The sequence below is a fragment of the Lactuca serriola genome, chromosome 9 (genome assembly GCF_051521515.1).
Source record: "Lactuca serriola cultivar US96UC23 chromosome 9, Lser_US96UC23_V15, whole genome shotgun sequence".
Classification (NCBI taxonomy): domain Eukaryota; kingdom Viridiplantae; phylum Streptophyta; class Magnoliopsida; order Asterales; family Asteraceae; genus Lactuca; species Lactuca serriola.
Genome location: NC_136416.1, coordinates 40977812 through 41001735, shown reverse-complemented (window position 1 = coordinate 41001735; position 23924 = coordinate 40977812). Strand labels below are relative to the sequence as shown.

At 38.6% G+C, this 23924-nt stretch overlaps 1 protein-coding gene across 1 annotated transcript; it reads right to left on the bottom strand.

The window, feature by feature from the left end:
• Positions 1-13050: 13050 nt before the first annotated feature.
• LOC145073652 (PEBP (phosphatidylethanolamine-binding protein) family protein) lies at positions 13051-13987 on the bottom strand. The gene is made up of 3 exons (XM_079020173.1): positions 13836-13987; positions 13398-13738; positions 13051-13316 (listed from the first exon to the last, which is right to left on the bottom strand). The coding sequence occupies exons 1-3, from the start codon at positions 13924-13926 to the stop codon at positions 13242-13244; spliced, it is 507 nt and encodes a 168-aa protein (XP_078876299.1). The 5' UTR covers positions 13927-13987; the 3' UTR covers positions 13051-13241.
• Between the last annotated feature and the right edge of the window lie 9937 nt (positions 13988-23924).

Genomic DNA, 23924 nt, shown 5'->3' with positions numbered 1-23924 from the left:
TAGGATGAAGGACTTGAATATTGGTTAAGAAGATAAACCCGTCGAGTCGTCGCCTAACTCGACGGGTAGGATCGGGATTCAGGACAGTCGGCTGGATAGGGACTCGGCGAGTTGGAAAGCCAACTCGGCGAGTCGGGTCAACTGAAAGTTGACTCTGACTTTGACTTAGGGCATGGTCAGGGGTAAAATGGTCTTTTTACCCAAAGGTCAGTGCGCAGTGTTTGATTGGGTATATTGTGGGAATTGCAGTCGGAGGATTTCCGGAGCAGCAACAGTAGCAGCAGTAGGCAGTCAGTTCCCGATCAGATCAGCAGCTACTTCGAGGTGAGTTACCTTCCAGTAGCGGTGGGTCTAAGGCCACAACGCCGACCCACCAGTAGGAGACGTATGGTAGATGATTGTCTTTGTGATATCATTTAGGTTTACTACTACCTGATATGTTATATGCTAGCATGATACGTTGTATGTGATAGTAGTCGAGTTCGGTTGTTAGGACCGAAGGGTAGTCAGACACCCCAGATACGTCTGACAGTATATGATGATATGTTTGCATGCTGGCTTGTTATGTTATATGCGATAGAGGTAGTATGAGGGGACCAGTCCCCGTGGTCGGTTGTTAGGACCGACGGGTAGTCAGCACCCCAGAATGGCTTGACATGGGTAGTCAGCACCCCAGAATGGCTTGACATGCGTAGTCAGCACCCCAGAATGGCTTGACACGGGTAGGACGGCACCCCAGAACGGCCGTACCGGGTAGTGAGGCACCCCAGAATAGCCTGGCAGTATGTATGTTACGTGTTTGTATGGTATGTGGTACGACGGGGGAACTCACTAAGCTTTGTGCTTACAGTCTTCAGTTTTGGTTTCAGGTACCTCCTCAGCTAGGGGAAAGGAGCCGGCGCGGTAGCAGCATGTCACACACACACTCTCCGGTTTCCGCATTTACGAGCTTCACTGGGATTTGTACTCTGATATTTTGATTGAATGTATGAATTGGCTTTTAGACGTGGTTCACTTGTGTTATGATTTGATCAGACAATGTTTTTAGCTTTTAATATTTTCTAAAGTAATGTTTTTAAAACGAAATTTTTGGTCATGAAAATTGGGTCGTTACAAGTTGGTATCAGAGCCCTGGTTTGAGGGATTCGGACACACCTTCGGGAGTGTCTGAACTCAAATCGAGGGATTAAAAGATTTTCTAAAAGAAAATGTTTTCTAAAATTGAGAAAAGAGTTTTGAGAAAGAACGAAGTGTGTGATGTGCGCGACCGGCCGAGCTCAAGTAAGTATCCCCAAAGTACCCATACAAGTTTATGTTATGTTTATCAGCTTTTGTAGAACAGCATGCTAGAATAGGACTAAGGATCTAGGAGTGATGCCTTATGTGCCTGCTTATTGTGTTTCAGTTGTATGAGAACTTGCATGCTAGTTATCGAGTAGATAGTAAGTAGGATAGCCTGATTAGGTTATGCCTGGTAGTATGAGCTTAACACTTTATGCTAGCTCAGTTCCTGAAAGTGGATAGAGTTAATTGAGATTGTTACCCTTATCTGAATGTTGCTTGCTTCGTGCTTCGTGGGACTCTGAATAATGGGAGTTAGCCATTAGGCGAATGCGTCACGTCACATGTGATCAGGGTTGAATAATCTTAGAGTGCCGGATTTGATCCTACTGCGCAGCTCTTGTTTGAGTCCAACCGTTGTAGGGACGAGTCCGATACTCGAAGGATTATCTGAGCCTCGTCACATGTGATGGTATTCGGGTAATGGCTAACTGGCATTACAAGGAGGCCTGCAGCAGCTGAGGACTGGTTAGAGTGGAACTAGAGATTTCCCTAGGGCGAGCCTAGGATGAGTATAGCAGTAACCAGCAGTAGTGAAAGGGATCTGGTGGAGTCGAGGCATTCCTTGAAGAAGGTACGGATAGATGTGGAAGGTAGTATGAGCCCGTACTACTGAAAGCAGAGGATCCGTACCCGAACCAAGGATGGCCAAGATAATACCAGGGAACTTGTAAGTAGATGTGATCCCTCAGGGAGTATCAGTATCACTAATGATTATTGTGATGTATTGCAGAATGGTGGTACTTCGATCGAGGCCGGTAGATGGCGGTTCAGGAGAGGGGTCAGGTTCGGGATCAGTTTCCGAGCCGGTTGATGAGGGACTACGCGAGTTCATCGCGTCAGAGAGTACTAGGGGTATCCTTGAGTCGACTCCCATTATCTTCGGGTCGATCAAGGAAGGGATCATCGAGTTGATGGAGGATCGCCTTAGGGCGTTCAGGAGCGACATGACATCTGGCCAGTCGGGGTCTCGCACACTGTCCTTTAAGGACTTCAGGGGCAGTGGTGCGCCGGATTTCCATGGGGTGAAAGACCCCATTGCTGACAGGCGATGGATTGCAGACATCGAGTCTGCCCAGTTGACTAGCTTCTGCCCCGAGGGGTCGAAGGTGAGGTATGCAACAGGATGTTTACGGGACCGAGCCCGGGATTGGTGGGAGTCAGTGGGTGACTCGTTGGGAGCCTCAGCTATCGAGGCCATGACCTGGTCGGACTTTGTGACCAGGTTCAGGGCAGAGTTTGCGCCGGCGGTCGAGCTTCAGCAGCTGGCCAGGGAGTTTCTTGACATGAGACAGACGACGGAGACTGTGGCGGAGATCACCGCCAAGTTCCGGGAGAGGGCTTTGTTGGTGCCCCAGTATGCCGGTGACGAGGACATGAGGAGGACTCGTTACCATGATATGCTACGAGCTGACATCCGGGAGCATGTTAGCTTTTCGGCTTGCCCTACCTTGGACTCTATGATTGCCAGGGCGAGGGAGAGGGAGATAGATTTGGAGCACATCCGGAAACGGAAATTGGAGGAGGGACAGGCAGGAGGGGCTTCGGGGAAGAAGCCCAAGGGATTAGATGGTAGGCCGAAAGGCCAGTCAGGACCGAGCCGCTGCAAGAAATGCGGCAGGCCGCACGAGGGGGCGTGCAGGATGGGATCATCAGGCTGCTACAAGTGCGGCAAGTCCGGGCACATCAGCAGGGATTGCACTGCTCCGGCAGCAGTTATTCAGACATCAGAGTTGCTGTGTTTTCACTGCAACCAGAGGGGCCACAAGAAGGTCAATTGCCCCCAGTTGATAGTTTCAGCGCCGGTGAAGGCGCCAACTCCAGCGACCCTGCGGATCACGGATGGCCGGCAGGGCAAGTCAGAGGCTCTAGTGGTGAGGAGCCAAGCATTTCAGCTGACTACCGAGGAGGCACGCGCCGCACCCGATGTGGTGACGGGTATGATTTTTTCCCTCTATCTTATTTTTATAATGTTATGTTATTGATATGTGCTCTGTATGTATACGTATGCATTAGGATCGTTCCATGTGAATGGCCTCCCAGTTCAAGTGTTATTTGATTCGGGTGCGTCCCGATCATTCGTTTCCCTTGCACTTAGCAAGAAGTTTCATGAGCCATCAGGCGAGTTAGATTGCCCTTTGGAGGTAGAGATTGCTGATAATCGATCGGTGCGAGCATCGATGGTATTTCGAGATTGCGTGCTGCGTTTGTTTGAGGAGCGCTATTTGGTAGATTTGGTTCCCATACCGTTGCGTGGGAACAAGGTGATTATAGCCATGGATTGGCTGAGCCCTAATGGGGCTGTGATAGATTGCGCGCAGCAGCTAGTGCGGGTCAGGACCCCAAGTGGGGGAGAGTTAGTGATTCATGGAAAGAGGCCCCAGTGTGGACCCGCTGTATGTTCAGCAGCGAGGGCTAGGCGCTACCTTCAGCAGGGATGTGCAGGATATGTCGCGTATGTGATGGATACCCGAGAGGCGGGTAAGTCGACAGTGAGCGAGGTTCCGGTGGTCCGAGACTTTGCAGATGTTTTCCCAGAGGAGCTTCTTGGGATACCTCCGGAGCGACAGGTGGAGTTTAGGATTGACCTTGTTCCTGGTGCGGCTCCGATAGCCAAGGCACCGTATCGGTTGGCTCCTCCCGAGATGCAGGAGTTGTCTACGCAGATGCAGGAGCTGCTAGACAAGGGATTTATTCGTCCGAGCAGTTCGCCCTGGGGAGCCCCGATTCTGTTTGTGAAGAAGAAGGACGGTTCGCATCGGATGTGTATAGATTATCGGGAGCTGAACAAGGTAACAGTGAAGAACCGTTACCCGCTTCCGAGGATTGATGACCTCTTTGACCAGCTTCAGGGAGCATCTTGGTTCTCCAAGATTGATTTGCGTTCGGGTTATCATCAGATGAGGGTCAGGGAGGAGGATATGCAGAAGACCGCGTTTCGGACACGCTATGGCCATTATGAGTTTGTGGTGATGCCGTTTGGGCTCACCAATGCTCCTGCCGCGTTCATGGACCTCATGAACCGCGTATGCAGACCGATGCTGGATCGGTCTGTGATAGTCTTCATCGATGACATCTTGGTTTATTCCAAGACTCGGGAGGAACATGAGGAGCATTTGAGAGAGGTGTTAGAGACCCTGAGGAGGGAGAGCTTGTATGCCAAGTTCTCCAAGTGTGAGTTTTGGTTGCGCGAGGTGCAATTTCTTGGACACCTCGTCAATCAGAACGGGATTCTGGTCGATTCGGCCAAGGTCGAGGCCGTGATGAGATGGGAGGTTCCGAAGTCTCCATCTGAGATTCGGAGTTTCCTGGGATTGGCAGGCTACTATCGGAGATTTATCCAGGATTTCTCCAAGATAGCCGTACCCCTGACGCGGCTGACGAAGAAAGTCGTGGTCTTTCGGTGGGGACCCGAGCAGCAGGCTGCATTTGAGACGCTGAGACAGAGGTTGTGTGAGACGCGCGATCTTAGCCCTGCCAGAGGGCGTAGAGGATTTTGTGGTTTATTGTGATGCGTCCATTTCTGGGTTGGGCGCAGTACTGATGCAGAGGGGGCATGTCATTGCCTACGCTTCGAGGCAGCTCAAGCCTCACGAGGCGAACTATCCGACACACGATTTGGAGTTGGGGGTGGTGGTCTTTGCCCTCAAGATTTGGCGGCATTACCTTTACGGGGTTCGATGTACCATCTACACGGACCACAAGAGTTTGAGGTACCTCATGGATCAGCCGAATCTGAACATGAGGCAGTGTCGATGGTTGGACGTGGTGAAGGATTATGATTGTGAGATCCTTTACCACCCGGGGAAGGCCAATGTGGTGGCCGATGCGCTTAGCCTCAAGGCGGCGCCGATCAGGGACGTTTGCATGAGGATGACCATGGTGACTCCCCTGTTGGAGCAGATTCGGGAGGCTCAACAGGAGGCTATCAAGGAGGAGCATCGGAAGAGCGAGCGTGTGGTGGGTCAGGTTTCCTCCTTTGATTATGATAGCCGAGGACTTTTGACACTACACAGTAGAGTGTGGGTGCCGTATCACGGAGGCGTGCGCCAGATTTTGATGGAGGAGGCGCACAAGTCCCGATTCTCTATTCATCCCGGGGCGACGAAGATGTATAGGGATCTTCGTCTAGACTATTGGTGGCCCTGCATGAAGCGGGATGTGGCATGGTATGTCGAGCGATGTTTGACCTGCAGGAAGGTTAAGGCTGAACATCAGAGACCGCATGGCAAGATGCAGCCGTTGGATATCCCACTGTGGAAATGGGAAGATATCACGATGGATTTTATCACGAAGCTTCCCAGGACCGCACGTGGAGTGGATTCGATTTGGGTCATCGTGGATAGATTGACCAAGAGTGCTCACTTTATTCCGATTCAGGAGAGCATATCGGCCGAGAAATTGGCCGACATCTATATCAGAGAGATTGTGGCACGGCATGGGGTGCCAGTATCGGTGATCTTGGACAGGGATGTGCGTTTTACTTCCAGGTTTTGGAAGAGATTCCATGACGAGTTGGGCACTCGTCTGCATTTTAGCACTGCCTTTCACCCGCAGACGGATGGGCAGAGCGAGCGGACCATCCAGACTCTGGAGGATATGCTGCGGGCGTGCGTGCTAGATTTCGGTGGTAGCTGGGATACCTATCTTCCCCTGGCCGAGTTCTCCTACAACAACAGCTATCACACGAGTATCGACCGCCCTCCCTTCGAGATGTTGTACGGGTGGAGGTGTAGGACCCCGATATGCTGGGGTGAAGTTGGCCAGAGGGTCATGGGGAGCACCGAAGTGGTGCTCAAGATGACCGAGAGGATCCAGCAGGTCCGGAGCAGGCTTCAGACTGCTCAGAGTCGGCAGAAAAGTTATGTCGACAAGCGTCGATCCGATTTGGAGTTCCAGGTCGGGGATATGGTTCTCCTGAAGGTGTCACCGTGGAAAGGCGTCATTCGATTCAGGAAGCGGGGCAAGTTGGGCCTGCGATTCATCGGACCGTTCAGGGTCGTAGCCCGGGTGGGCAAGGTAGCGTATAGGCTGGATCTGCCAGCCGAGCTTAGCCAGATCCACAGCACTTTCCATGTTTCTCAGTTGCGAAAGTGCCTAGTGGACGATTCTGCAGTAGTACCTTTGGAGGATATTCAGGTTGATGACCGCCTGAATTACATTGACTGCCCAGTTGCAATCCTCGACAGGAAGTCGAAGGATTTGAGGAACAAGAAGCTGGAGCTAGTGAAGGTGCAATGGCAGCACCGCAAGGGTTCGGAATGGACTTGGGAGCCGGTGGACGAGATGATGGAGCATTATCCCGAGCTGTTTCAGGATCGAGCAGCAGACTTCGAGGACGAAGTCTAAAATAAGTGGGGGAGATTAGTAGCACCCGGTTCCTGGTACGTAAATGTTATTTGAGTATTTCCTTTCTTTTAGTCTTGGACACGGCGAGTCATAGGTCCGACTCGCCGAGTGGATGCGGGACCCGGGACACGTTTAAGTTGGCGACTCGGCGAGTCCATATCCTGGACTCGGCGAGTCATAGCTGTTGGATGAAACCCTAAGTTTCAGGGGTTTGCACCCTATTTAAAGGACTTATCAGCCCCAAGTCGGCCTCCATTGACCCTTAAAGCCCTGTATCTCTCGTTCTAATATATTCTTTGAGAGTTTGAGGTTAGTGTGTGTGTGTTTTTGAAGGTTTGGAAGGAGGAAGGAAGTAGATCCAGAAGAAGGGAAGCCATCCAGGCATTATTTGTGTTCTTCCAGCAGTTCCTTTGAGGTATAACCCGTTTTCCCCTTGATTCTATGCTTAAAACTTCATTTGGGTCCTTCTTGGTCAAATCCCCAAGCTTGTATGTGCATTGTATGTCGTAATAAGATGTTTGGCCTCTGGATCTAAGCAAGATTGAGCTCCAGGAGCTCAGATCTGTTAGCTTTATGGCCCCATGTTGCTTGTTAGCCCTAGATCTACCCTTTTGAGACATTTTGAGCCCTAAAATTCATATTGGTGAATATCCACACGTAAAGTTGGAAACTTTACGTGTGATTCGTGTCCTAGAAGTCCAGATCTGTGAATGGCATGGACTGGAATCGAGCAAATCTGTGAATTTAGTGGATGCATGGCAACGACTCGGCGAGTCGTTCATATGACTCAGCGAGTCTGTTCGCGAGTCTCCGAGTTTGTCCCCTTTTCGTAGTGTCGAGTGAGCAGTGAGTCACGGGGTATGACTCAGTGAGTCGGAAGCTTAACTCATCTATGGAGGTACTCGGCGAGTCAATGCCCTGACTCGGCGAGTTCAAGGCAATCTCCTTAGATCAAGAACAGACTCGGCGAGTTGTTCATACAACTCGGCGAGTCTCAGCATAAGTGTTCTTCGGATGAAGATGGACTCGACGAGTTGTTCATACAACTCGGTGAGTCGTAGCATCAGTGTTCATCGGATGAAGATGAACTCGACGAGTTGTTCATACAACTCGGCGAGTAGGATGAAGGACTTGAATATTGGTTAAGAAGGTAAACCCGTCGAGTCGTCGCCTAACTCGACGGGTAGGATCGGGATTCAGGACAATCGTCTGGATAGGGACTCAGCGAGTTGGAAAGCCAACTCGGCGAGTCGGGTCAACTGAAAGTTGACTCTGACTTTGACTTAGGGCATGGTCAGGGGTAAAATGGTCTTTTTACCCAAAGGTCAGTGCGCAGTGTTTGATTGGGTATATTGTGGGAATTGCAGCCGGAGGATTTCCGGAGCAGCAGCAGTAGGAGCAGTAGGCAGTCAGTTCCCGATCAGATCAGCAGCTACTTCGAGGTGAGTTACCTTCCAGTAGCGGTGGGTCTAAGGCCACAACGCCGACCCACCAGTAGGAGACGTATGGTAGATGATTGTCTTTGTGATATCATTTAGGTTTACTACTACCTGATATGTTATATACTAGCATGATACGTTGTATGTGATAGTAGTCGAGTTCGGTTGTTAGGACCGAAGGGTAGTCAGACACCCCAGATACGTCTGACAGTATATGATGATATGTTTGCATGCTGGCTTGTTATGTTATATGCGATAGAGGTAGTATGAGGGGACCAGTCCCCGTGGTCGGTTGTTAGGACCGACGGGTAGTCAGCACCCCAGAATGGCTTGACATGGGTAGTCAGCACCCCAGAATGGCTTGACACGGGTAGGACGGCACCCCAGAACGGCCGTACCGGGTAGTCAGGCACCCGAGAATAGCCTGGCAGTATGTATGTTACGTGTTTGTATGGTATGTGGTACGACGGGGGAACTCACTAAGCTTTGTGCCTACAGTCTTCAGTTTTGGTTTCAGGTACCTCCTTAGCTAGGGGAAAGGAGCCGGCGCGGTAGCAGCATGTCACACACACACACTCTCCGGTTTCCGCATTTACGAGCTTCACTGGGATTTGTACTCTGATATTTTGATTGAATGTATGAATTGGCTTTTAGACATGGTTCACTTGTGTTATGATTTGATCAGACAATGTTTTTAGCTTTTAATATTTTCTAAAGTAATGTTTTTAAAATGAAATTTTTGGTCCTGAAAATTGGGTCGTTACAGAGAGCTCTTCTACAGAGAAGTTGGCAGAGTTGTATGTGAGGGAGGTGGTATCATGGCATGGAGTGCCGATCTCGATTGTGTCAGATCAGGATGTACGTTTCACTTCCAGATTCTGGAAGAATTTCCATGAGGACTTGGGCACGAGGCTGCATTTCAGTACCGTCTACCACCCACAGACGAACGAGCAGAGTGAGCGGACGATCCAGACGCTCGAGGACATGCTCCGAGCATGTGTTTTGGACTTCAGAGGAAGTTGGGACACGCACTTGCCGTTGGCTGAGTTTTCTTATAACAACAACCACCATTCGAGTATCGGTATGCCTCCCTTTGAGTTGTTGTATGGGGGAGGAGGTGTCAGACTCCCATCTGCAGGGGAGAGGTCGGGAAGCAAGTGTTGGGTAGCACTGATTTCGTGCTTCAGACGATAGAGCAGATTCAGCAGGTCAGGCAGAGGTTGTTGACAGCTCAGAGTCGCCAGAAGAGTTACGCGGATAGGCGACGACCCGAGCTCGAGTTTCAGGTCGGAGATTTTGTTCTCCTGAAGGTGTCTCCTTGGAAAGGAGTGATCCGATTCAGGAAGAGGGGCAAGTTAGGGCCCCGGTACATCGGTCCATTCAGAATGTCTACGAGGGTGGGCAAGGTAGCATATCGTTTGGAGCTACCTACGGAATTGATCCAGATTCATGATACCTTCCACGTGTCTCATCTGAGGAAGTGTATAGTCGACGTGTCGGCAGTGGTACCACTGGAGGATATTCAGGTGGATGCGAGCCTGAATTATGTTGGGAGACCGATCGCGATCTTGGACCGGAAGGTCAAGGTTCTGAGGAATAAGGAGGTGCCTCGGGTTCAGGTCCAGTGGCAACATCGGAAAGGGTCCGAGCTGACTTGGGAGCCGTAGTCAGAGATGCGGGAGCAGCATCCAGAGTTGTTTGCGGCATGAGACTTCGAGGGCGAAGTCTGGTTCTAATGGGGAAGAATTGTAACATCCCGAATTCAGGTGTGTCTCTTAAACCCTTCTCCTTTTCCCAAGTTGTCAAGTTACCCTCAAAATAAAATGTTAGGCAAGTGAGTACGCTGGGCGTACTGAAGAGTACGCTGTGCATACTCGCGCGCTTAATTTGGACGCGGACTCACCTAGGTACGCTGGGCGTACCCAGGGCTACGTTGGGCGTAGCGAGCCCAGATGTAAACCCTAATTTGTGGCTTGTGCACTATAAAAGGAATGCTAAGGCCTTATCCTCATCCACCATTCCTGAGAGTGAGACCCTAATAGAGAGTCCTCCTTCGTTTCTAGCTTGTGTGTTGGTGTTCTAAGCTTCAAAGTGTCATTTCAAGGTGGTGAAAGAGAAGAGGAGGCCATTTTGGAAGCTAGGAGTTGGTGGACAAGAGTATATCCGAGCATTTCAGAGGTTGGAGCTTCTTTCTGAGGTAAAAAGCTCAAAACTTTCCTTGTCATTTGTGTTGTGTGCTTCTTGGACCAATTTCTAGGGTTTTTGGTCCCAAGGTGGAGACTTTATGAGCAAATGGTCTCCATTGGCATAGATCTACCATATTTCAGGACTACAAGGGTTGTATGTTCATAAAAATGCAATCTTGGACGTGAATATTGAGCCATGCATGAGATCTAGACCTTTTGAGGAAGAAAGAAAGGTGTTAGAGTGTGTAGGGACCTTTACAACCATGCAAAGGCTTAAAGGTTCCAACTTTATGGGATAAGAGGCTTAAGGAAAGTCAGATCTGCAAGTTGAATGAGTGTCTTAACCATTTAAGACCAAAATCCAAGGAAATGCTGAAACTGAGACTTACGTTGGGCGTAACTCTCAGTACACGCAACGTAAGGGGTTGAGACCCCGATTGTGGTTTGCCGGCGTACGCCCCGCGTACAGAGAAGGTACGCACCGCATACTGCCTCCTCTTGACTTTCGTTGACTTTTAGGGTTTTGGTCAACCTTTGGACTTTTGGGTCAGGGAGGGGTAAAATGGTTTTTTACCCTTCTGTGGAATTGTAGGAGTGGATTTAATCTAGCCTTTGAGAGCCATTATTTATTTGAGAGTGTTGTTTATGTGTTTAGGCGGGGGCTAGACCAGTGTGTTCGTGTGCGAGATTATCCAAGATACCTGAGGTGAGTATTCTTACTATACACTACCTAGAGTGGTATTATGTGTAGACCGAAGGGTCTTGTATGCTATGTGTATGTTTGAGATTATGTGCATTTTGGTTGTATGTATGCGGTATGTTGTATAGACCGGACCGGAGGGTCCAACGATATAGACCGGACCGAAGGGTCCAACGATACAGACTGGATCGAAGGGTCCGACGAGCTATGACCGGACCAGAGGGTCCAACGAGTTACGGGACTGGAGGGTCCCGCTGAGACACATCGACGGGAGGGTCATACTGTAGCCTCAAGTGGCGTATGTGTTGTATGTGGTATTTTGAGGAACTCACTAAGCCTTTGTGCTTACAGTGTTTGTGTGATGTGTTTCAGGTACCAGTGAGGATCACGGGAAGACGCCGGCATGACCAGTACACACTATCGGAGTTTCATATATTTGATCTTGGGATGTGATTTTATGGATTTGTTATGTGATACATTGAGAATTGGAAATTTTTATGAATGAAATTGCATTATTAAAAAGTGAAAAATTGTTTTGAAATTTACGTTGTTACAGTAGTATCCCGCGAGACCCAAGAAACTACGAATTTCAAAAACATTACGGGGCGCTTCCCAATTATGAACGGCTTCAATTTTGGTAGGATCTATGGATATACCGTCACCAGAAATCACATGGCCGAGAAATTGAACTTGGCGAAGCCAAAATTCACATTTCTAGAATTTAACATATAATTTCTCCTTTCGAAGAAGTTCTAATATTTCACGAATATGAAAGGCATGATCAGCCTCAAACTTGGAATAGATTAGAATATCATCAATGAATACGATGACATGTTTATCAAGCATTGGATGACACACTCGATTCATCATATCCATGAATACAGCAGAAGCATTTGTCAAAACGAATGGCATGACAAGGAATTCATAATGCCCATAACGAGTACGAAAAGCAGTCTTCGGTACATCCTGCTCATGTACTTTCAACTGATGATAGCCAGATCTCAAATCAATCTTCAAGAAATAGCTAACACCCCGAAGTTGATCAAACAAATCGTCAATGCGAGGTAGTGGGTACTTGTTCTTGATAGTTACTTTATTTAGCTCATGGTAATCAATACACATTCGCATTGAACCATCCTTCTTCTTGACAAACAATATTGGAGCACCCCCCAGGATAGGTACTCGGTTGAATAAAGCCTTTGTCAAGTAATTCCTGTAATTGGACTTATCGTATTCGTAATATTTCGTATCATTTGACTTTGTATTTCTTTGCATATTCATATAATCGTGTGGCTAGTTTTTTGTGGTGCCCTAATCAAAAAAGAGGACACATATACAACATACTCACGATCCAGTCACAAACAAAGAACGGAAGAACGCAATCCTTTCGTATTCGTAAAATCGTGAGTACTTTTTAGTACAAATAGCAGACGACATAAAGTTATTGATGTAGCTTTCAAAATATCATAAATTTAATTTTATGATATTTGCATCTATTTGAAGTTCATTATGAAAAAGTCGGTATTGGAAGAAGAAACGTGAATTCTAGCATGAATGAATAAATTTAATTTTATGATATTTGAATCTATTTGAAGTTCATTATGAAAAAGTCGGTATTGGAAGAAGAAACGTGAATTCTAGCATGAATTATAAAACTGGTTTTTTGATATTTTTGAACAATTACATTTGAATGTTTTCATTTTTCAATTGTATTTACATGTTAATGATTTGATTTTAAGACTTTACGTTGAAAACTTTTTTTATATTAATAGTTTCAATTATTTTATGACTTTATGTTGAAAAAACCTCATTTTTTTAAAATATGTTATTTATGAAAAGGGTCATGCGACCTACTAACCAGTGAACTCGAGTTATATGGGTTGGGATTGGATTGAGGTTTCCAACCCACCAACCCAAATATATGGATTGGATTGAGTTTATATTTTCTGACCCGTTAACCCGTCAATATGTGACCCGTCAACTCACAACCCGATTGCAAGCCCTAAAAATAATAAGACAGTTAAAATTGTAAAAATTAAAAAACAAAATGCACAGCATGACATTAAAATTCTAGTGGAAACTTGGTGGTTTTTGTCCTGTTTATCCAAAAAGAAAACATATGTATTTGATATTTCTATAGACGATGGCAACAAAGAAAATTCCGTACAAAATCGAAATCAAGTATGCATTATTCAAGATTCATTAAAAACGACGAAACTCTGCTGTTCAATGGATTGCTGTAAGAACGGCTTCCCCAACCACATGACCATCAATAGCCTCCACCAGCTTCTCTTTGGTCACCTATATATGGATAATGGATTAATCCAAACAACTTAGCCATATAAACACGTAAATTAAGAAACTAATAAATCTCTTAATTACCTTATTTCCCAAATCGATTTCATCATCCAACGCATAAAGCTTGAACTCAAACCGATGTCCAAACGACGGCAACTTTGGGCTACGCCACCCTGGTAGCTTGAAATCATTGTTCCCTTCCTTGATATTAGCAAAATCGCCACCCTTCTCCTCCTCTTTGCCGGAAAATCCCTCCGGCAACCCTTTCAAGGTTGGTGGTATATTGATCACCACCCACAAAGTCCACGGAACCAGCGGACCATTTGGGTCCGGTGCGTCGATATCCTCCGCCACCAGTGCTAATGTTTTCGTCCCACTAGGAATGTTGTACCATTCTAACGGCGGCGAAATATCTTTCTGTGTACCTGAAAGTTCGAACATTGATATATCAAATGATCAAGCTAATGAATTAATCTTCCCAACTGAAAATCTAGTAATGAAAGGAGTAACAGTTATATATACCTTGGCCTTCGGATGTGTATTTTCTTGGCAGCCGGCCTTCATGATCGATGCCGGAAGATGTAAGTCTGAACTCATCGCTTGCATTCGCCATTGTTGGATCTTCTAAGTTAATTCAAGATCTTGTATATATAATATATATCTTCTTATTTGATATTGGAGAATAAGTGTCTTGAGATTAGGAAACTAATTGTTTTCTGTTGTGATGTTTGACGTGTAAGAAGCTTATGGAGTGTCGTAGATGAATAAGGTTCTGTGGGTTGTTGACACGTTTAATTAAGAGTTGTAGCAGGTTAGAATAGCTTGCTGGCTCTTGACACCTTGCCATCCACGTGGCAGTTAGAGTCGAAAGAACAATAGTATCACATTTTCCATCGTTTGTTTTTAATTTGTTGGATAAATAATACTAAAAGATCAAATCCACTTCGGTGTTTTAATCACGACAATTAGAATTTGTGGTGTTTCTTAGGGGTGTACTGTATACTTTATGCTCAAAGAAAATTAGAAAATTGATTTAAGAAGATGATATGATATTTAATACCATTAGATAAAGAAAACGACAAATTATTGGGTTGGGTTTTGGCCTAACCATTATTGGGTTGGGTTTAGGGTTGTTGGGTTGCAACAAATTATTGCTGGGCTTGAATTTTGAAAATTATGAATTGGTTGAGGTTATTTCATCCGTAAGAAAGGTATGTGAGGAACACAAGAAGAGTGGTAGAAGTGTGAAAGTTGTTGAGACCAATTGGAAATTTGATTCATCAATTGAACCTTAGGTAGAAGAATCGAATGAGTTTCTAAAAATGTAGGGAGCGGGAGCGATGTGGATTCATACTAGCAACATATATAGTCGAATTTAGGAGATAAACCATTGCTAGTATAGGTAAAGGGATTTTTCTGGGATTGTGGCGTCAATTTTATAGAAAAGGTCAACGATATTCTTGATTTTGGTGAAATATTCGGTGATCGAGGAATCTCCCATAGCAATATTACCAAGTTTTATATATATATCCAATTGGATGACATTTGCATCTTTTTTGTCACGAAAAAAGGTTTCGTGGTTGATCCATACTTGTTCTGAAGTTGCACTTTTCTTCAAATCACCTAAAGCATTTACTTAGAGATTGTTTCGTATATCCACATCTCGATAATGGAATTAATGTAGTGTCTTATGTTGTTGGGCCCTTCTCATTTGGTGGTTTCATTGGATACTCCAAGTTCGTTGTGGGTTTCAAAGCGTTTGCGCCAAATATCACATGATAATTTTTACATTTAATAACATACTAGGTCTGAAATCCGTGTATTATACGGGTTGAATTAAAAAAGACTAAACATTAAAGTGTAAATAAAAAATATCTTTTATTGTACAACTATAAAATAAGAAAAAACATATTATTGCAATTCAATATCTTATATATGATATTTAATATTTTACATATATAAGTATATGACTTTAATATTAAAAAAATGAAACAAACCAAAATTTGACAAATGGATAGTATTTATTTCAAAAATTCCATAAAATGATAAGTGTCCAAACTTATGAGAGATTGACATGTGGCAAAAAAAACCTTCATTTATTAAAGAGGATTTAAATTAATAAAATTTATATAAAATATAGAAAGTTGAAGGGCTACGGGGTTACAAATAGATATGATGAAAATAAAAATGTTTCATTTATAGTATAATAATATAAATATAAATATAGATATAAGATACCAATATGTTTTTTTATAGTTGAGAAATTTCAAACGTTGGTAGGAATTCAAATTCGATTATCTCGGCGAAAAAGCCGACTCATGAGCATAACCCTTGACCGGTAGAACATGGCAGGTGGGAGAATGTAACCATTAATTAATGTGGAACAATACTATTAATACACACACACACACACATATATACATATATATATATATATATACATATATATATATATATGGTTAGGTTATTTTGTTTTTACTATCTATTGTGTGCATGTATGACTGATTCTGGACCAATCATTTTATTTATTTTAAGAAACTAATTAATGCATATTACATGTTAAAGATATAATGAATATTAATTACATCTTCAATATTTAATATGCATTAATTACTTTCTTAAAATAACTAAAATGATTGGTCCAGAATCAATCATACATGCACACAATAGATAGTGAAAACATTTGAACCTAACTCTCTCTAATAGATAGTGAAAACATTGGTTCAAATGTTTTTCACATCTATTGTGTACAAGAATGCACCAATAAGAATTTTATATTAATTATATGTATATTAAATGCTATCCATACTTTTAAATCTTTTTTATGGAAACTAATTAAATTCGTCATTAATGTCAACAATAAAATTCTTTCAGAAAAAATTCATATCTAGAAGAATGAGAGTGTATTGCAGCAGAATAAGAGTGTATTATAGTAGAATACATTCTCGTTCTTCATATTTCATACAACTTTATTGTATTTTAAATGATTGAGCCTTGAGACAAAGTACGAACTCATATATAAAAACCTAGATGCAAATTTATTATGAAAGAATGTTATTGCTGGCATTAACGACGGATTTAATTAGTTTCCATAAAAAAAGAATTATAATTATGGATATCATTTAATATACATATAATTATGGAAATCATTTCATATCTATAATTATTTAATTTACTAAATTTCTATTGGTGCATTCTAGCCCAATAAATGTAAAAAACAAAATAACCTAGCCCTATATATATATATATATATATATATATATATATATATATATATATATATATAGGTTCGAATGGTTCTACTATTTATTGTGTGTATGTAAGATTCATTGTAGACCAACAATTTTAGTTATTTTAATAAAGTAATTAATACATATTAAATGCTAAAGATTTAATTAATACTAATTATATTTTCAACATGTAATAGATAGTTAGAACACAATAATCTAAGCATATATATATATATATATATATATATATATATATATATATATATATATTATCTTACTACTTTATAATGTATATATACGATAAGAAGACCAAAAGTTTTAAGACTAAAGTCTTAAAAACAAAGAGAAGAATTGTTAGCCATTAGATTTTATTTGAAAGGGTTAGATTAAAAATTGATAATCCCAGTGCCTAAAAACCGACCAATAAAAATCAAACAGTTTTAGTATATAAACCGGTGGTGGATTAGATGTACATCACACTTTTTGAATAACTCTTCCAAAGTCTCCATAGATATCGGGTCTCCACCTCTTGTGTTTGTAAAGAAGCTTAATTGCGGCGTTCACAACCATCATCCACCTGCAAAATGGTTGTTGTCTAACTTGCCGCCATTTATCCTCTGTCGCCATCACCATTTGTAGTGATTTGTGTTCACCATCCACACACAAATCCGTTTAAACCTACCAATACCTTTACTACTATTAAGTTAAGAAGGCGCCCGTTCTTCTCTTTAGCGTTTTTAGATCTTGAAACAAATATGTTTAGTTCCATCAGTTGAAAACCATGAAGCTGATAATCATTCTTCGGTATTTTCAGATACAAATATAAGCCTCAACATTATCCTCATCTTTGGTTTCCAGGGATTCTATTTCAATTTGTATTATTTTGTTTTTTTTTTGTTGAAGTTTTTGATATCGTTGTGATTTGATTTTTTTTTTTCTGAAAATTTGATTGTATATTTGTATGTCATCATTTATTTTCTTTTGTTATGGAAGTTGGACCATTATTTTTATAAATAGTTGATTAGCTGCATGGTGATCGAGTGTGGTTTGGTTTTTATATATTCAGGTAGAAGAAAATGGTTAATTTTCTGCAATTTTTAAATATTATTTACTTTTTAGTAATGGATTGTGATGTTGTTTGTAAAATTATTAGGACAATGCTTGTCATGTTGTTTCTAAAGTTATTGGTGGAATGCTTTTGATTCTTTGTATTTCGATTGTAACGTAAAAACCTTTTTACATGACTTGACTCCCCTTTTTATCGATCAATTTATTAAAATTCATCATCCTTAAGTTTGGTTTTAATTTCTTTTCTTTAAGTTTAAATATTAAATTTTAATGGAGATGGATCTATATAGGAAAAAATTTAATTGCTATGATTTTACAAGTAATTTAGCTTAAAACTTTTGTTGATATTATATAAATCTATAAAACATTTTTATAATGTTATATCTTTTTATTTACAAATGAAGATAAATGATAAAATTAAATATTATAAAACCAAATAAAGTTAATAAAATAACAATTAATTAATAATAAAATAAATATTATGACATCTTACTAATTTATGTGTACAGTTTCAATGTAAAGGTACCAAAAGCAAGCTGTCAAATCTCAAAATTGGTAAACTATGATTATCTTTATAAATAAACCTGATAGATAACCATAAAGCTTTAATGGATAATAATTACTTGATAGTTCCCAAAAAATTTCATACACTCCACGAAACTCAAAAGAAAGTATATAATGTAACCTATAAAACTAAAATTTCTAATATTAATATAAATATCGATAATTTTTTTTAACATAGTTAACTATATAAAAACATTTTAATTAAAAATGTTAAAGTATGTTTTCACATACAATAATATATATATATATATATATATATATATATATATATATATATAAAAGCATATTAACTAATATTTAAAAAATTTTAAAAGATAAAATTCAAATACAAATAGTAATAGTAAAATTTAATTTAATATGCGTTTGAAGCCTAGAAGACAAATCGTTTTTAGATGAGTTAAATGTATGTTTACGTAATCATCTTTAACCTTCTTTTATTTTTGTTTGTGCTTAAACATTATTTTTCACAACACCAATTTATGAATGAAATGTCTTAAAATCTAACAAATTTTAGCAAAATATATATTTCACAGAAAATCATTAATATGAAACTACATTTTTCTAATGATATAAGAAATAATACCAATTAATTGCACAATATATATATATATATATATATATATATATATATATATATATATTAAATAATTCAAACAAGATTTTTATATTTTTAGAATTTTGACCTTTTAAAAGACTTTTTAAACAAATATGCGATGTAGTTTGATGTTTACGATTTACCTTTTTAACTTTTTTCAGCGTTTCAAACTTTTTAAACGTATTTACAAAATAAAAAAAAATTGTCATTTTTAAACGTATTTTTACTGCTTACATAAGAATAGTGTTTGGGGCATTGTCCCTTGTTCATTTTATTTTTTTAGATTTACCCACAAGTATTTACCTTATTAGTTGTGATATGAATTTGACAATTAAACATTGTCAAAAGACTAACAAACGACATACAAAACGTGAGAAACAACAATAAACAATTAATGTTTCTTCAATGATGCATTTTTCTTTCTGTAAATTTTTTTTGATAATATTAAATAAAATAATAGTGATTCTTAGAAGATGAAAATATATAATATTTTATATCTAATTTAAAAAGGTAAAAACTGTCAAAATGAAGTCAAATTAATGTGATAACATACAAAATTACAATAAACCATTAAGATTTATTCACGACCAAATATTCATATAATATCATATAACTATATTTTAATTTTTATAACAAAATTATTCTTTAAAACGATGATTCGTTAGAAGATAAAAATATATACTATAGCTAATTTAAAAGGTAAAAACTGTCGAAATAAAGTTAAATTTATGTGATAACATATAAAATTACGATAAAACATTAAGATTTATTCGCGACCAAATATTCATATAATATCATATAACTATATTTTAACTTTTATAACATAATTATTCTATAAATCGCTTATAACCTATCGTATTATACTTTATAACCGATCAACAAGCTTTTATTTTATCCAAAATATTAATAGAATTTTATTTGTAATAATAAATACCAATGTAATGTTTATATTAAACCCAAAACCAATATATTTTTCTTTTTAACATGCCAAATAGGCCATTGAAAGGAAACTAATTATCGTTTTGAAATTAATTTTCACCGCTGCATCGCGCGGGTAGACTACTAGTATGTATATATATATATATATATATATATATATATATATATATATATATATATATATATATATATATATATATCCGGTAAGAATCTTTTTTGATAGGAAAAAAAAATGGGCATTTTTTTAGGAAACAAAACAAATGAATCATTATATGAATTAAAATAACATGATTCACAAAAAAAACAAAACAAAACAAAACAAAACAAAAACAAAAAACAAAAAACAAAAAACAAAAAAAAAATCTCGATTTCATTTTTACGATGATTTTGTTGCTATTTGTTAAAATTGTCATAAAAGTGAATATTTTCTTGGTTGACTTAAAATTGAATCATGAAGGTGTTTTTTGAATCGATCATTTTGTTTATTTGCTAAAAAAGTATGTATATAAAAAATTTCTTACTTTTCTATCAAAATTTTCCTTGTTATTTGAGCTTGGTTATATATATATATATATATATATATATATATATATATATATATATATACTATCTTATAAAAGAAATCTCACTATTTTTAAAAATAGATTGAATATAATAATATTATTTTTTTAAGATGTTCAAATCATTAAATTAATAGCACAAGTAGTCATCAATAAAATATTATTAAATTTTAATCTGTGTTTTGAATCCTTATATTTCTCAATAAATTCTATCTCATTCCCTGAATTTCGGATAATTCAAAATTTGAAACCTTCGGAAAATACATGTTGATTCAAATATCCCTCCTGCAGATGATTCTTTCTTAACAAGTTTTTATTTTAATCCTTACTTGTAATTGATTTCATCATTTTTAACTTTTATATTTTTATCTTATAAATATATTGGGTGAAGACTTTATTATATCAGGTTTGTTCTTAAAAAGGTTTTTACTATGTTTCTTTAATATGTTGGCTTTGCAGGTTCAAAGAACTCAACCAAGAGGGTCACTTAGAGCATTGTATTATCATTAGTTTGTATATTTTGGCATCTTACTTTTGCAATAAAGAACGGTTAAACACAAGATTTGACATGATTAAGGTAGTTTGTATATTTTTCATCTTGTTTAGTCTAAAAATGAAACCTTTTTCATCATTGGTCCTTATAATATCAAGTTTCATCACATGGACTTCCTGATTACGGTGATTGTTGTCCATATTATAAGTATCTATATAGATTTTGTTCAATATTTTAAGGTTTCGAGAACCTAAATCAATATGAATCGTTGAATTACATACCATCGTTGAAAATGTTTTAATTTGTGACCAAACTTGGTTTAAAATCACAATGAACAAGTTGACACCTGAGTATTTTGGCCTTCTCAAAGGCCTATTTATCGACTTTTGAATCACAACACCTGATATTCTAAAGGTTTATTTTTATAAACTATTATTTACATATTTTAGCATTTTACTTAGTAGGACATTAAATTAATAAAGGAATTAAGGAAAACGAAAAAAAAAAAAAAAAAAGAGGACGATAAACAGTACAAGTGGTTTGGGTATGTATAAATGGAAGTAATAACCATTTAGGGGGTGTTTGGCAAAAAAGCTTATTGCTTATTAGTTTATTAGCTTATAAGTTAATAAGTAAGTGTAGGGTAACTTATGAAAAAATGACGTATTAGAGGTTCCCCACCGGAATAAGTTATTTTAATCCAAACATTTTTTTAACTTATAGTGATGTGGAACCTAATAAGTTGTTTTAAAAAAACATAGCCAAACACCCCCTTAATATGGTATGGTAATGCTCTTGAAAAATAGGTGTCATTTAATATTCATTTCTCGAAGTGAACGCAAAATGGTTTTAACTCTAAAGAGATCAAATTATTCGCCGCCCGCCGCTTTGCGCGAGTAGACGGCTAGTATATATATATATATATATATATATATATATATATATATATATATATATATATATATATATATATATATATATATATATATATATACTTCACAAGAGGCTAAGAAATAGTAAAGTTTACTATCTTTGGGTTTTTGTCACAGCAGTTTGGAAATCTTAGACTTTTGGTCCCTTATCACCCACATCTTCTCTTTTCTAGCTAAACTTTTTTCCTTGACTCATTAAAAGATAAAATATAACCCAAAATCGGCCCATTTATATAATTGAGAAGTTGATTTATTTTGTAACTAATTAAAATATCATATAATTGCAAAGTTATAGTATCAACATAATCATCTAACTTTATAAGCAGTAATGATGCATACACTTGGATCCACTTTATCTAACCTTCCACCTCTTTTGTTTTTAGATTTAACTTTTTGATTTACCTACTTGATATGTTAAATGATCAAATATAACCCAAATTGACCCATTTTTATTTTAAATTGATTGAAACTGCTATATTTTTTTTTGTCATTAGTAATCATCATTAAGGGGTATAATACTTTTATTCAACCATCTTTGAAGTCAAATTATTGCTTTTATTTTAAGAATTACCACTGTAACTTGCATAATTTCTCAATATTTTCAGGTTACGAATTGCTCCCGCATGGAGATCTATTTGATGTACGGAGTCGGAATCCCAACCGAAAGAGCATTTGCAGTTTGTTGTATTATGATTACTTTGTTAAACATTCATTATTGCCGTGAAAATGCAAAAATATCATCTAAGTTTGTAATATTTAAACGATTCTTTCAATTAGTCTAAACGGTAATGTAATTTCTAGGCATTTCATTAAAACTGCATGTACTTCTATTTATACTAAAAAATGTCAAGATTATTAACATATTTTCACATGGAAATTGTTGCATTATGATCATTTTAGAAACGCCACGACTTTTACAAATTTTAATCAAGTCTCCATAGATTTCGCTAAACTTATTCGAACCCGTGCCAATGGCGCGAGAGGTTTTACTAGTTGAAGTTATTTTAGGTAGTTTAATGTTTCCTTATATGTAAGTTGGGCAATTGTAGGTAGGGATTTAAAGAACACAACAAAATGGGGTCATGTTCATGTTCATTCATTTAAGCCTTAAAGTTTAACCGAACAAACGAATAAACACGAATGCATAAACATATTAATCTTGTTTCTATTCGTTCATTTAATAACTTAATTTGTTCATGTCCTTCTTTAAGATACTACCCATAAATCATAAATCAACTAAAGATAAACGTACATAATGAACAAAGATGAACAAATGTTTATACAACATCCAAACTATGAAAAAGGTTTATCATTTTTAGCCTTTGTGGTTTTCCACCTTACATCTCTACCGAAAGTTTTAAGTTCTAACCTCTATTGTCTTGGGCTAATATATATATGTTCTAAAAGTATCCATTATAAATGAAAGAAAAATGAGCATTTATATAAACGAACGAACGAACATGAACAAACTTAAACGGACATTTACTAATTTGTCTGTCATTTAATTAAACAAACAAAAAAAAAAATTATTCATGTTTCTTCGTTTATTAAATAAACAAACTTCCGACCGAACGGTTCACGCATAAAACTTTTAGTCATTTACAACGCTAATCGTAGAGGTTCAGGAAGCTACTATTCCCACTTTTACGGCCACAATTTGCTGAGATGTGCTCACAAAAGTTTAGTAAGTTGTTAGCACTAATTTTTTTTGTAATTTACAATGTGGTTACTATGCTTATGTAATGTTGTAATAACATATGATCTTTGAAACTCTTGTTGTCAAAGCACACAACATTTTTTTGGTGAATCATAAGCCTTATTTTGATGTGCTTACTTATTATATAAGGGTGGTTGATGCTCTGCTTAGTGCATCAACATTTTTGAAAAAGCTCTCTTCCTACTTTGAGGAGTTTTTTCACTCAAAGTTTTTTCAAGAAAACCTGTTAACTAATTACAAGCTTTTCATTGAGCTTTTTTTTTTACCATTATTGTGGGCCCATATATATATTCAACCAATTGTAATTAGCCAATTAATACAAAAAGCCATAAAATAGTATAAATAATTTTGATGAGTCACATATGGGATTATGCAAAAGCTCTCATGTTTTGGGTATTAGTTAAGCTTTTTGGGTTGGTGATATGTCAATGAAATGACATCAAAAAGCTTTGTAAATAAAGCTCTCCTATTATAGATGTTCTTAACAGGTTTGGTTATGACAAGACTTTAATA